Genomic DNA, 15,064 nt, shown 5'->3' with positions numbered 1-15,064 from the left:
TCAAGGATGTATGTGTCTACAGGCCTCTGTGTCTATATAATGCTTCCAAAGTGTTTTTCATACTTTCTGGTATCGCTGTAACTAAAATAGATTTCCAGATCAAATGGAGGGAATCAGCACCTTTGGCATGCAATGTAGTGTTGTATTCAAGCGTATTGCAACACAAGCATGTGGGCAATGCAAACATACTCTTTCTAGTTTTTGCCATCCGTTTGAGTGTAACTGGAACTGACTACTGAATGAAAATAGTTCAATGTTATTGATAAGATATGGTATAAAGAATCATAAATATAAGGGTGTAACCATCGTAGATTGGGTGAGATTTATTAGCAAAAGTTTTAAATAAATGATTTAACCACTTCCGTTGTGAAACTAGTAATTTTACTTTTATTCATTGAGTTACTGTCTGCATTCAAATTTTATTCCGAAATACGATTCTCGCATAGACGGGCCTCCAAAGAGAACGGGGTGGAAAATATCACCTGGACACGCATCAGACAGCAATACAACATGATTGCGTTGAATACAGTTAGTACTCTGATTATATATTTCATAATAGATCCTTGATTGAATGAACAGTTTAGCCCGCGGTCAAAATTGAAAATTATGCTATATTTGTCACACACTTTGTTGTATTTTGTGTTTTAAGAAAAAGGTACACTAGCATACTATTTAGTATTTTTTTTATTTATTTGAGCCGTGCCATGAGAAAACCAACATAGTGGGTTTGCGACCAGCATTGATCCAGACCAGCTTGCGCATCCGCGCAGTCTGGCCAGTATCCACGCTGTTCGCTAACGGTTTCTCTAATTGCAGTAGGCTTTAAAAGCGAACAGCATGGATCCTGACCAGCCTGCGCAGCAGGCTGGTCTGGATCCATGCTGGTCGCAAACCCACTATGTTGATTTTCTCATGGCACGGCTCATTTATTTATTTATTTGAGTCTATTACATTTTATTCACATATACAAACATAGAAATTACACATATCATACAAGTAAATGGTCATTCTGTATAGAATTACAAGGGACTAGATAAATATAATACTTATATCATACAATGTAACACTTAAAATCACAGTAAGTGTATTGTATATTAAGTTTTGCCCAGTTCGGATTCCACTGATGCGGGCGTTGGCGTCACATTTTGGTTAATATGCGTGCATGGTCATATCTTGTACATTGTACTGAATGTTCACAGAAGGCACGAGACCTACTTAAATAACTCATTTGTTGAAGTTAACAAGCAAATTCAGTGAATTAATGTCTTTGTCAAATAAGTTTTTTGAGAATGAGAGAACTTTGTAATCAGGTAGAACCACACTTGCGTGATCTAGGGCTGCATGTCGAAAAATAATCTTACTAAATGTAAAATGACTGACTTTTGTCCACGACACATACAGTACTGGAAATAATCAACACACACATTAGTATATGTCTTTTCTTAGTACTAACTTCAGTTTACCAATATTATAATGAATGATGAATTACAGTTTCGTTTTGAATTCTGAATGTTTTGAATCTAAATCAATGCTATCTGGTCCTTGTACACAAAGATTTTTTTATCTTTCGTACCTATTTCATCTTGGCAATCGTGAAGTTCAGTTGATTCCAATGGCGAAAACATTACATATACAAATAAACAGTGAGAGTAATACATTTATTTTAGTAAAAAAGGAATGCACTTTCAGAAATCTATTGATTACCTCCCTTTTTAGTTAGAATTTCAGTTTAATTTTTAATGTTTTTTTTTTCACCATATCTCTTTTGTTACTATATGGACCTGATTCAAACTTAAAATAGTTGTCCCACATCACCCATATCATATGACACAAGGTCCGTAATGCTGGCATATGTCATGAATTATATACCCTCTTTTTTTCTTAGAAATTCAGATTCAAGTTGTGATGCACATTTAATCTCAGTTTTTACTAAATAGATTTGATTTAAACTTGAAATAGTTATTCCACATTATTAGTCACATGAAATGACACATGGTGCATTACTCTAGCAGAAATTCTCCGTGAATTATGTCCCTTTAATACTTGTTTTATGTTTTTATATACTTTATCTCTATCTCTGTTATTACTTAACACATTTGATACAGACTTATCTTTATGTAGGTTATTACTTAATACTTTTGACACAGACTTAAGCTATTGTTCAATCACTCCAGTTACAGCTCCAACTTCCTCAGATGTTCTCAAGTTCACTACCTAGCATCGAAATGAAATAGTCGACCGCGCTGTCTCCAGTGACAGCTCTTGTTCGATATCTAAATATTTGGAAAAACATATTTACATTTATAAAACGCGAATTAAACAATAAAATAGTAGCATCGAGTGCCTTTGCTTCTTTCTCTTTGACATTTAGTTTACTTGATATTTGTCTATTACACTTCAGCATTTCATCTTCGGCCTGTAACTGTAGCCTTTCTGTATTGCAACAAATTGTTGACTTTGATTGCCAGTCTCTCACCTTTTCTAAATGATTTCTCAGTTCTGGATTTAAAATTTTTTTTGTCACAGTTTTGATTTCTGCGTTACTTGCAATGTTACAAGACCCTAGCATGTCTAAAAGTTCATCAGTGTTAGAAAATCTCCTTTGCTTATTACCAACACAGGTCATAAATGATAGATGGAATTGAAAAAAAAACTGCTGGACCGAGCCCACAGGAAGTAAAGCAGGTCCCGTATTTACCTACACAACATCCGTTCTTAGCCGATACTGCAGGATTAAATAAATCAGCCATCACTGTCCGCAAGGCGACTGGGAATCAAACCCGGATTGTCAGCACCGCTGCGACACTATTTCGCTTAATCTTTATATAGAATATGAGGAATATTATCGAACGTTTGTTTAATTGGCAAAGAAAAATCTTATACAGAACAAATACTATTTTTACCAGTTGCTTCTTTCAAACGATTTGTGTTGTCATGGGTTTTTAAGGCTTTTCCTGGATTTGTTTTCCGTTTACTTTTGAAATCTTCTCACTTCCTCTTGAATCATTAAATGCAACCACGCTAAATAATAGCAGACTCCGTATTAGAAAGGATGTCAATCAGTCTGGGTAATCTAATTAACACAGTTTATAGTAATAAATATAACTAGATCTAGTTTCCACTCTTTATTACAAAGTGCATAAATAGTTTGCTAGGAAAATAATTACAATATAAAAATCAAAATAAAAAAATCAATAGATATGAACGTAAACTGAGCAATTATAACTTTCAAACTGAACTGTGACCGATTGACAATAGATTGAAATGTACAAATGTAATATATGAAGCCAAAGAGGCAAAACAAAAATGAAACTATTCTGATTTTCTGACTTTTATACCATCTATAATTATATGCTAATACTGAGTTAATAATCAACACATAAATTTGTGTACAGAATATGTATAACACTTTATAACAATATAATGGAAAATATATGTATAACACTTTATAACAATATAATGGAAAATATATGTATAACACTTTATAATAATATAATGGAAAACGTTCGACTGTAATAGTTTAGCGAAATAATGGATATGCAAAAATGTTACACAGAACTAAAAGTGATATCATTCAATCTCCAAAAAGTGACAGGAAGCAATGTACTAAATATAATTTTTTTTAATTTATTGATGTTTGTCCTTCAGAGTGAATTGAATTGAAAAACACTGTATGACAACTAGTTAGGATAGTCTCAGCTGCTCCAAATACAAACATATAACCAAATGCTTGAATCAAAAAACAAAACAAACATGAAATATCGATCCTTCTTTCTGTATGCAGTTAATAACTCTATGAAAACATAACATGTGCATCCGACATTTAAAAACCGAGTAAGTGATAGGATAATACTATCTGATAGTGCTTTTCTACTTTTTAACTTATAAATGTCGAAATAAAAGTATATCAAGTATATATACACATAGGTTTTTGTAAAAAGACGAAGCAGTTTATACAAAAACACTTGCTTATACATTTTGAACGGTAAATGACGAGATAAAGCCAGGTAGCAACCTATATTTATTCAACTGGTAACTGATAGATTCATATTTTGACCTGGAAAAGTGGAAATGTTGAGAAAGAACTATGTGACAATGATTAACCTATATTTCAGTAACTAGTTTGTTCTGTACCCCAATGGTTGTACTAAGTCCATTTTCTTCTCTGTGTAACCGCGCAGAATTGACTGTCTCACAACTATTTCGTATCTATCCGCTATACAATGTAGTTCAATTAAGAAATAATTTATAGCAAAAGAGTGCTTTAACACTATTTATGCACGATGGGCGGTCGTAAGTCGGGCGTAATAATTTCACGTGAAATTATTTGTACGACGTATTACCGCCCGAGATTGCTATCAATTATTTCAATTCTATTATGCCTTTAATCTAAAACAGCAATACAAAAAGTAGCGCTCTGTTCTGGTCGCAACAAAAACTTTGACGTTACCGTACGTTAACGTGACGTTATTCTAGCGTATGTGTGTTTTAACGGAGGCAAACCTATTAGAATGTGGAATAATTTACCATCTCAGACGTCATTATCGTTATATTTGTCCTATTCTATCACCATCTTTGAGGCAGCCGCGGACTTGATCACAAACTTTCAAGACCAGTAAAAAAAGTTCAACATACTTTGAATACTAGTATTTACCAATGGCGCAGTAATTTACTATGAATAACTATCGGCTGCATGTCTTTACCTAATATCTTTTTACTATACAGTGGGTTTGAATGCATAACTGTATATATCACTAAATCGCAGTAGGCCTATCATATTGATGATATGGTTAGCCGTTCAAATCCTATATGTATTGGGTTTCTAACTATCAAGGCGCTGTTAGCGCTTGTGCCATTTTTGGAATAGATTCCTTTCACACTCGTACTAACATAAATCACCTTCAATCAGTATTGTGCTATCAGTACTTTGATTATTTTACACAAGCGGCCCAATGACGCTTCCGTAGATTATAGCTTCGTTGTAAATTTGGAGTAGAATGCAGAATCTTTGTCAATATTTTCTAGCTGAAGTTCTTTCCTTGCTATGTAAACTGCTGTTGAATCTTCTGTCAAACCATCCCTGTCTTTCGGGATATTTTCAGTTTTCAAAGTTCTGTTTTCGCTCTCTGATAAGCTACCGCTTGTACATATTTCCAGGTTGCACGCAGGAACAAATTCCTCAGGATCCATCATGTCGCCAGATATAGCTAAAACAATAATGTTTATTTTTACTTTTAGTAAGTATCATTTATACTTGTCTCAAAAGTATGTGGAAGATTTTCTCTAAACGTAACAAATATAATTAAATAGAAGTCTCAATTTTCATTTAGTAACGCTTGCCTGATAATACTACTTTTTTTTATTTTGAGTCAATTTTGATTCATTAAAATGGGAAGATATGATATTGGATGCCCAATTGTATTCCTTTATTTGTACTTGTCTAGTTTCTACTTTGAATGTGTACGCACGCACGGCTATAGGGGTTAGTTTTGGTGAGACTGCGTTCTTGAAGCGCTGCTATTTCTATTGAAACTTTTTATAATCAGCAAAATTCCTAACTGTCCCTCATTGTTCATTACTAACAATAAATGTATGAAAATTCTCGCTTATTTGGAAAAAAATATCAACAATCTAAGATATAATGCGATTGAAAGAAGAATTGTTAGAACTTTCATAGTTATACCATTTGTTTTGATAGAAGTTTGTGCTGATAAAAATCAAAATAAATACTTCTTGGTAAGGTTAAAGTACGAACAAGATGGCCACCATGGCCCTTTATGGCTTACCAGTTTCACAGCCCAAACGGGTATAGCACATAACGTTTCTACTAAATCATTGTGAAATATGGCCTCAGATTGAGATGATCAGGTTTTCAAAGTTTTCCATAGGGTCATTTAGGGATGTCTAAACCCATCCCAGGCAACCATTTTTTTTGACATTTCAAGATGGCTGGTGAATGGTCACCTGAGAAACATTTCTGTGAAAAATTATTTCAAAATAGTGCCATCGACTTTTGAGATGTTTTTAAAGTTTTCACTACATACATACAGGAGAAAATTACCACGCAGTTTAGCGGCCATATTTAAAGCCAATCTTCATACTTTAAACAATCTTAGCAGAGTGTCCCCAAAGGAACATTTGTGTGAAATTTATAGCTCAAGAATGTTGTTTGAAAATTTTCTATTTAAACTCAGGCGGTCCCTACATGCAACTAAGCGGAAACATCTGAACAAGTTTGAAGAGATGTAACAAATCACCACGCCAAATTTCATCAACTTCAACCAAACGGATTTAGAGATGTTGCTCGAAGAAAGTATGAACGGACGGCGGACGGTAAGTGAACACAATAGCTCAAACCCGAGCATAAAATGTTTAGGTGAGCAAAAATATGCATATGGGCAAGACACTAAACGTGTAAAATACCGTCAGTTTATGTATTTAAAATGTGTTTATTTTTCTTTGCCAGCATGTACATTTACTATGTGCATGTGAAATCCCCTAAAAAATAGAGAATTTCTTTATCTGGCACATGAAGAAAGACTGAGAAAACAAACCGTGAAAGTTTAATGTATAAAACAAAAAATAAAAAAAAGTTTTTTTTTTTATTTTTCATGAAAAGCATACTTGTGAATGAAATCTGTCTTTTCAACAAATAAGACCCAGGGAATATAATATACATGTATAAGACATGATTTTATGCTAGGCTATAAATAAAATCTGGAAAGTAGATCCCTCGGAAGCACTTAGAACAAGGCAAACAGTGAAAATTGCAGACTCGGTTTGACTGAGTCTGTTCATGAGCAGTAATGGAAAATGCAACACTGCCCACGCCCCCTAGCACCGGCTTAAGCAGTATTCAATCTTCAAATCTAAACGAGTTGAAATCAATGATCCCGAAGGACCAGAAAAAATAACAACACTGAGATGAAGTCGGGCGACTTTTTACGGCCGCCACACAGCACTTAACACCCGCTGTTGTGAAGTAAATAAAATCCGGAAAGTAGATCCCTAAAGTCACACGTGAAACAAAACATAACTGTTGTTACTGTTTCATTAAAACAAAGATGAGTTTTCGTTTTATGGTTCAATAAAAGTAATAACAGAAGCATCTTTTTATTAATTTTAAGGACCTCATTCCAACCCCTCACCCCTCAAAATTGTCTCCTGTATGAAATTGATAGTCATTCTGTTATATATTTACATAAATCGCTGAAAAAAAACTTCATTGATACATTGTTATCAATATATAATATGTTTATATTTAGCCTGTGAGCCGATGACATAAATTACAGTATTAAAGGATTTAGATTTTACTCAATAAGTATCATACCTGCTTCGAGTGCCTTTGCTTCCTTCTCTTTGACCCCAAGTTTGCTTGCTATTTGTCTATTACGCTTTAGAATTTCATTCACATCTTCTTGTAACTGTAGTCTCCATTCCAAAACTTTCCCGTCATGCACCAAATGGTTCAGTTTACATTCCAAGTCTCTTACCTTTTCTAAATTTTTTCTAAGCTTTGGATCTAAGTTTTCTTTTGAAATTGTTTTGATTTCTGCATTACTCTTCAGATTGCAAGCATCCTCGTTACTTTTAATACTACAAGATTCTAGTATTTCTAAAAGTTCATCTGTTTCCGACTTTCGTCTTTGTTTTATCGTAAATGAAGGCTGGAGTGTTGATATATTTCCGGAATGTCGTGACTTAGTTGGACGAATTTGTCCAACAGTAGTGAAAATATCTTCATCTTCTTTCCCCCTATGACATCTAAACGGTTCTGAGTAGTACAACTGGGTATCACAGGTTTCTCCTTTGTTTTCGCCATTTCCTGAAAATCATTTAAAATATCGAAATCGATATAGTAGCATTCACGTGAAATATTTTCATTTTATAATTTTACAACTGGTAAATATAAATCTTTGTTGAGGACATAGAATTTTGATTGAAGTAAAGCTGTTCCAGTAGGAGAAATTTGTTTCTTATACCTGTTGTTTCTTTTAAAGCACTTGTGTTGTCTTCGATTTGCAAGACTTTTCCAAGGTTTGTGGGTAAGCTTTTACTTTTGAAATCTTCATCCACCTCCTCTACATGGTTTCTGCCTTTTCTAGGGGTCACCATCCGTTCACGATTCAGCAGAGCCTTTCCTAAAAAGCATCAACTATACATTGTAAAACTTGCTTCAAATCTCCCTTTAGTTTATCATTTGGATGAAAATCTTCAATTTTGAATGTCGGTATTTACCAAATGTTTTTTTTTATCAAAAACTGAGTTTTAAAAACTTTGATTACATTTTTGTAAAACATACTTCAACTTTAGTCTTTGCATATTCTGAGAGTTAATTTTGACTCGTCATTTTAAATGCAACCTTGTTTTCCTTTATCCAGCATCCAGGCATCAGTTTGGCTCTGCTGGAATAGCATAGCGGGTATATGCAAAGACTTTCGTCTGCTAGTGAGTTTAGAACGCTGAAATTTTCTCCACTTTTTCCTTCTTTTAAAAATAGATGCTTTTACTTTAGCACGAGCTGGCTGTTTAGGTCCTATAAAACAGAAAGAAACTTATATGTAAATCTAAAGCAGAATGTATAAAGACAATATCGATGCCATTTCAAATTCCCAATAATATTTCATGAATTAATCTTTGGCGTTTTATTTTTTTAGTATCGAAAGTAAATATGAAAACAATAACTTGACCTGCAAATGTGGTGGACTCAATTTCCTCCTCCACCAATATTGGTGTATCTCCAAGATCACCTATTATTTTCTTGATATGTGTTTCTTCTCCATCTGAAATAAATATATTTTCATAATCTTAAATATTTTTTGTTTACAGTTAACATAAACATAAGCTTTACGTATCATACTTATGTAAATGGCAATAAATTTCCTGTTAAAGCTTTGCCAAGCTCTTAATTCGTTTACTATTGCAGTGTTTATATTGCGTAGTTTACCTTCAGAACTTGTTTTCTTATCTTCTTCAATTTCAACCAAAGTTGGAGTAGTTACACGAACATCAGCTTCCTTTTCTCCCGCACTAAAGGACTGAACATCTACAAAGGTTTGATTCGCTGGAACAGTGGCTTCCCTTAGACTTCTTCTTTTTCGGGGAGTCGGTATCGGTGGTTTATTTAGTACTTTGACTTAATTAAATATATAATGCTACGGTTTAATGTGTGCAAGACATTTATTTTGAAATTGAAATACGTATTAGTAGATTACTGGTAATATTGTCGGGAAAATCTAATGGATTTCGATGACGCAATAATTGCATGACGTACTCATAACCTACACATCATTTAAATGTTATCGGTATTTTAAAAACAAACTGTGCACTAATATTTTATTGAAACCTGTGACACAGCAAAAAGGTAAAATTAGTTTTAAAACAGTTTGTCCAGATCGATATTTTGCTGTAATACATTACTTAAGCCACGAATTATAAAACAGTCTAGACAGTTTTACCTTTTTCAGAAGAAGTTGCCGTGTGTTCTGGGAAATGGCATTTTTTACGTTCAGGAACTGGTAATTTCACAACTTCAACACTGCTCGTCTCACTTATGTCATCTGCTATACTACTGTTGTTATCTATTTCATAATCCATACGAAAGTTATCTGTAATTTAAATAACAATTAAATAAGCTCATGATAAAACAAATGAAGAACATATTGCGATTTAGTAAGCGATAAATTAAAGAGTTTCGGATTAATTTTAAAGCTTTCGTTATGCTATGAATGCTGACCGACAGTAATTCATGCATTCTTGTTTTCTTTCTACATAAAACTTTTCAATGGGAAGTTTTCCTCATGTCCACATTTCCATTTATGTTTGTTTTATTGGCTGATGTTTTGAGATTAAATTTTCTTCAAAGCTAAAAATGTGTTATTAAAGACTATGCTTATTACTATCCTAACTTCTTTTGAATACTCCAGATAATAACTCAAGAACCTTCAGAAGAAGTGTAAATTCGAAATAACTCAAGTTAACTAACAATAACGTAGATACGATACCTTGAACATTCTGCTGTCCTGGGGTCCCTGGTGCCGTTGACGCTGGTAGCGGAGGCTCATACTTGTATATGTCAGACCGATTATTCGTCTTGCTTACACCTGTGCCCGAATCTTTATTTTGATTGGCAAAACTTGCCAGATTTTCGGTTGAAATATACGTTAGATACTCCTTCTGACCATTTTCCAACAAACTTCCTGACGGAAATTTGTTTACGATATCGGATGAACTATATAGTTCACCAAAAACAATTTCCTCATCCCGTTGCTCTGTTTGATTAACTTGTGTTGTATGTCTAGATATCCTTTCAGAGTTGCAAGATATGCTTTCAAAATGATTGTTTGGAAGACGCATATGAAGATAAAGAGCGTCCAACTGTTCACTTTCACCTTCTGAATAAAGTTCATCGCAGTTTAAGTATTCACAGTTGTCAGGTACGGTACCTTTCATGCTTTCATCCATTTCCAAGTATTCCCTGTCAGGCATTTCTAACGACAGACCATTTATGTTGCCTTCAACTTTGCAAGCAGTTTGTATTTTGGATTCTTCTTTTTCTTCTGTAAGAATGATGAGGTACATAGCACATTTACATACACATTTCAAATTTATAACAGTGTCACCTTTCAGTACATGTTAAAGCAATACGTGAATAGAATATCAAATAGGAAACCAGAATATAATAAATGCTGATACTGACCTTTGCAGTTCAGAATTTCAGGTATTGCTAAAATTTCAGCTGCATCCGTTCTACCAGCTGTTTTCAGAGCATCAACCAGATGAGCATACCAAAACCTGTGTCGTCTAGGTACCAAGTCGAGTAGTTTGTCTGCCGCCGCTAGGGCTCCCCAGTTTCGTTCTATTTGTCCGATTTCTTCTTTATCTTCATTGGATATAACATCACACGCCCAGAGGATGGTCAGTAGCTCGGAAGGGTTAATAAGTTCTCGAAGAACTGGTGTGATTATTTTTAAGTATTCTCTTTGGTAGGTGTGATCTACCGGTTCTTGCCCTCTTAAAGTTTCTACGATGTATTTGTATCCTTCGAATAGAAAATAGTTTCATTTAAAGTTTCGAATAAAATTTTCAGTATTGACTCATAGCATTTGAACAGGGGCATGATTTTCCGATTTTGTTATCAGAGCTTGAGAATTCGTGCTTATGAACTACTATCTATGCAGCAAAATTTTTTTTTTTTTTTTTGTCGTTTGTTTGTATGAGTTTTTTGTAATTATTTTTTGTTTGTTTATTTCGGATAAAATTCAACTAAATTGAAAGTTCACCATTGTTCATTAAAAGTACATTTCTCAATTAAGAAAAGTTATATTACCAAAAGACATAAGCGTAAAGCTGCTTGTTATACCTAACTTTTGAGTGAGTCTTTGAAACGGCATGCATCTTGCCTTGTTATGGAAGTAACGCTCTCGCGCTTAGTCGAGATGCATCACTGTAGGCAAATAGTGCTATCAAGAAAGTCGTTCGTTCACCTTATTTCATTTAAATATTATTTGTTAATAAACGCATTTAAGACATTGGTTATTGGTGCGAATGGGACTCTCATGTACTGTTTTTGCGGTATTCCGACAGAGCCTCTATGTTTAACAAATGTGTACACTAAAGCTGCTTACCACACCTTTCGAGTGCCTGGATGAACTGTTTCCAGCGACCAGGCTCTGTATTTCCGTTTGAACATAATTCATCAATAAGGTAGATTACTGCTGCACGCGGATCTCGTTCCTCTACTGTGCGAATTCTTCCTGGATCAGCTGTAAAATGTCATACACTATCAGTTGAAAAATGTAATATACTAGTATTTTACAATTATGGTGACCCGACAATGAAAACCTTTAGTATAAACTTGGGGACTTTAATACCAGTCATGTACACGAAGATATAATAACATATAACTGATTGGTGATTGATTGATAGAGGCTCCGCGGACGAATAGTGGAGTTTGGAACTATTTTGCTCCTCACTGCTATTGATGACTGCCTTTCCTGTATCATGTTAAGATCACAACAGTTAGCAATTTTATTAAGCTGCACATCCGAGCTAACGAGGAGATTGGCTATTTTTGTTAAGTTAACCTTTACGTAAAGGAAATCAACTGAAACATTTACAAGCAATACGACAATACTCAGTATCAACAAACTAAAAATGGGAAACTCAGAAAATACGTACATAAAAATGGCAAATGGGGTAACAAACGTCTGACAATTACATTTGTGACAATGAGAGGTTGGAAAATCTTGACCATCTGTTCATAGTTATGTCGACGTTCAGGCAGCTTATAATATGGTCTTAGATGATCCCTCTGAAATATAGAATTAAGTGCAGTGCGTGGTTATCTTCCCTTTAAAAGAACTGTATGCAGTATTTTAAATGCAAACAATTTTGAAAGAATATGACTTACATTCGCCCACCTTTTCAACCTATTAACAACCACTCATAATGAAAGATAAGCTGTCAGCAATTTACTGATTTTGGTAAAGACAAAGCGAAAGAAAATACAGTACATAATAATTAAAATGTATACATTGCCTAACTTACATCTGGTCGGGCTGATTCAATTCGCTTGAGGTCGGTTTCTGATTCCTCGATGTCGGAGTCTGAAAAAAAAATAGAGATCTACATAAATATTATACTGAATTCACCAAATTCTTGAACATGAGAATGTATATCGACGTGACGCATTGGACACCTTACAACCCGTTGATGGTATCACTCATTAAAGTTAGCGGTATTCACCTCTGTCTTAACTTAAATTACCAAAAGTATTTCCTGGAGCAGACTTCTACTTTTATCTTTTATTTAAAATAAATGCTAGTTTATGTCAAACCAGCCCGTCATGTGGAGTTGCAGAGGCTGTTCTTACTGTACTTTCGGTTAAAATTATACGATCCGTCAAAGATCAGATTATCTATTGGGAATGTGATCAAGGTACATATATCCTAGCAAGTTTGAACATAAATGTATAAAAAAAAATACTACGTTATTGTCTAAGATGCCGAATAAATCTCAGATATAATAATTATAATATCTAGCTAGTAAGCAGTTTGACATACCGTTAATTAAATCATAGTGATCTTGCGGTTCATCCAGGACAGTTTCGTGTTCCAGTAAACCCCCGGAATGACATTTATGTGCATCATCATCAGCTGTGATGCATGTTGGACTAGAATCGTCTCTAAGAACCCAGATGTCAGTTAGGTCATCGTTTGTCGTTCCATTGATGTACGCATCCGGCTCGCCTTGTAAATTATACGTTGGGTCATGCATAGGATCATTCTGGTCTATTTGAAACTGAATATTGACGGATACAGAACTATCATTATCAGAAAATTAGAAGAAAAAAAATCGAAACGTTTATAACTCCGAAATGAATGATCTTGGTTGTGTTTTTCTAATCATGTATATGTCAAACTGTTTTGTTCCCATACTTATTCTAAAGAAAGTACCAGTGGAAATATGTTTTTTTTTCTTTTTTCATTTTTTCATTTTGTTTATTTATTTATTTGGGTTTTACGGCGCACCAACACAGTATAGGTTATATAGCGCCAAACAGGACTATAAATTTTGGTTCCACATCTCATTTACATCGAAATAAAAACATGAGGTATGGAATCAAAATTTGTATACCTGCTGCAATCACAGAGTTACTGCAAAACCAAGTGTTAAGACCCTATTAGTCGCCTCTTAGGATCATGCAAGGGTAAGGCAGTGGTTCCAATTCTTTTCGTACACAGATCGTCACAGAACATTTATTGATGGTAAAACAGACGTTAGTGTCAGAATGTGACAAATATAAGTATGATAGTTAGCATGGTGTAACTGCTATAGACATTCATTGGCAAGAGGCTCATCCACTTAATTCATGACATGTTTACGTGCTTATGAATTTTATTTTATTTGTATCTGCCCATATCTACAAATAAGGAAAAAATATTCTAAGCGACAGTATTTTTGTAAAGCCACCAGTTTTTAAGTTTCATACATTACTAAATTCGACCAAATCAATGTGTGTAATTATATAAAAAAAAGCAATTAAAAAAAGAAATTCGGTTATCAATACATAATACATCACAAAAGTAAACATGTCATACTATTCTCACTGCCTTTCTTAACTACATTATATTTGATTATAATGACTATATAATGTTTTCTCTTTTCTCTGTTGTTCATAACATGTTTGTTACTTTCTTGAAAATTGTATGACCGTTAATATGTATATTGTAAACCTTAGTGTTTAGACGATGTATGAAGTACAAGTCTAAATAAAATTCTGTTCTGGTCTGTTCTGTTCTGTTCTGTTCTTATGGACTTGCTAGTACTTACCTGATCCTCATAGTTCCAACGGACAGGACCTAAGTTGTCACTAACACGGTATCTCTGTAATACAAAACCATTCACCTTATATCTCAAACTCTGATTGCGTTCAACTATTATGAAGTTTAAGGGGACGCATACTTTGAAATTAGAAAAAAGTGGGTGGGGTATGATAAAATTTACCTGCAAAAAAGTACAAGGTTTTGGTACATGAAATGGATACTGTTTCAACTGTTATAAGTACACAAAGGATTGCTCACTAAAATAAAAATGAGAAAACTGAAACAAGAAAGTTATTGTTGAATTACATAAGACTTATTGTGTACATTCAAAGTCAACAATTAAGACTTTTTGGTGCGAAAATAATAGTGTTTCACCTTGTCCAAACATTTATCAATGTCCAACAGATTCTAATTTAAAGAAAGAATGTGAAATATGGTCACTGTCTTGCTTTTCATTTCGCATATGTAAGCTAAAACACATTATTTAGTTTGTTTACAAAGTAGTGCATAAGAAAAGATACGGTGGTCAAGGAATGCCATATTCCAAAACTAAAAGAGTATATTCCCATTAATACATTAAACATTTATCATTACAGAAGTCTAGTGGCTTACAATAAGGGCCTAGAAATGTTGCCATTATTAATTTTTAACTTGGTATTCATGAACTACAATGCACTTAAATATCAAAACACATTCAACAAACTTTTGAAAATGTATTGTCTTAAAAATCCCTAAAA

General features: G+C 33.9%; 1 protein-coding gene across 1 annotated transcript; it reads right to left on the bottom strand.

Moving 5' to 3' along the window:
• Positions 1 to 3,110: 3,110 nt before the first annotated feature.
• Positions 3,111 to 14,536, bottom strand: LOC123556563 (uncharacterized). Its single transcript, XM_053542794.1, has 14 exons — positions 14,335 to 14,536; positions 13,065 to 13,302; positions 12,550 to 12,608; positions 12,181 to 12,313; positions 11,628 to 11,765; positions 10,700 to 11,041; positions 10,005 to 10,559; positions 9,459 to 9,608; positions 8,948 to 9,136; positions 8,691 to 8,783; positions 8,363 to 8,536; positions 7,983 to 8,141; positions 7,331 to 7,825; positions 3,111 to 5,207 (listed from the first exon to the last, which is right to left on the bottom strand). Exons 2-14 carry the CDS (start codon positions 13,276 to 13,278, stop codon positions 4,969 to 4,971), a joined length of 2,940 nt encoding a protein of 979 aa, XP_053398769.1. The 5' UTR covers positions 13,279 to 13,302; positions 14,335 to 14,536; the 3' UTR covers positions 3,111 to 4,968.
• Between the last annotated feature and the right edge of the window lie 528 nt (positions 14,537 to 15,064).

The sequence above is a fragment of the Mercenaria mercenaria genome, chromosome 5 (genome assembly GCF_021730395.1).
Source record: "Mercenaria mercenaria strain notata chromosome 5, MADL_Memer_1, whole genome shotgun sequence".
NCBI classification, from domain to species: Eukaryota; Metazoa; Mollusca; class Bivalvia; order Venerida; family Veneridae; genus Mercenaria; species Mercenaria mercenaria.
This window is presented reverse-complemented; position numbering and strand designations above follow the sequence as displayed.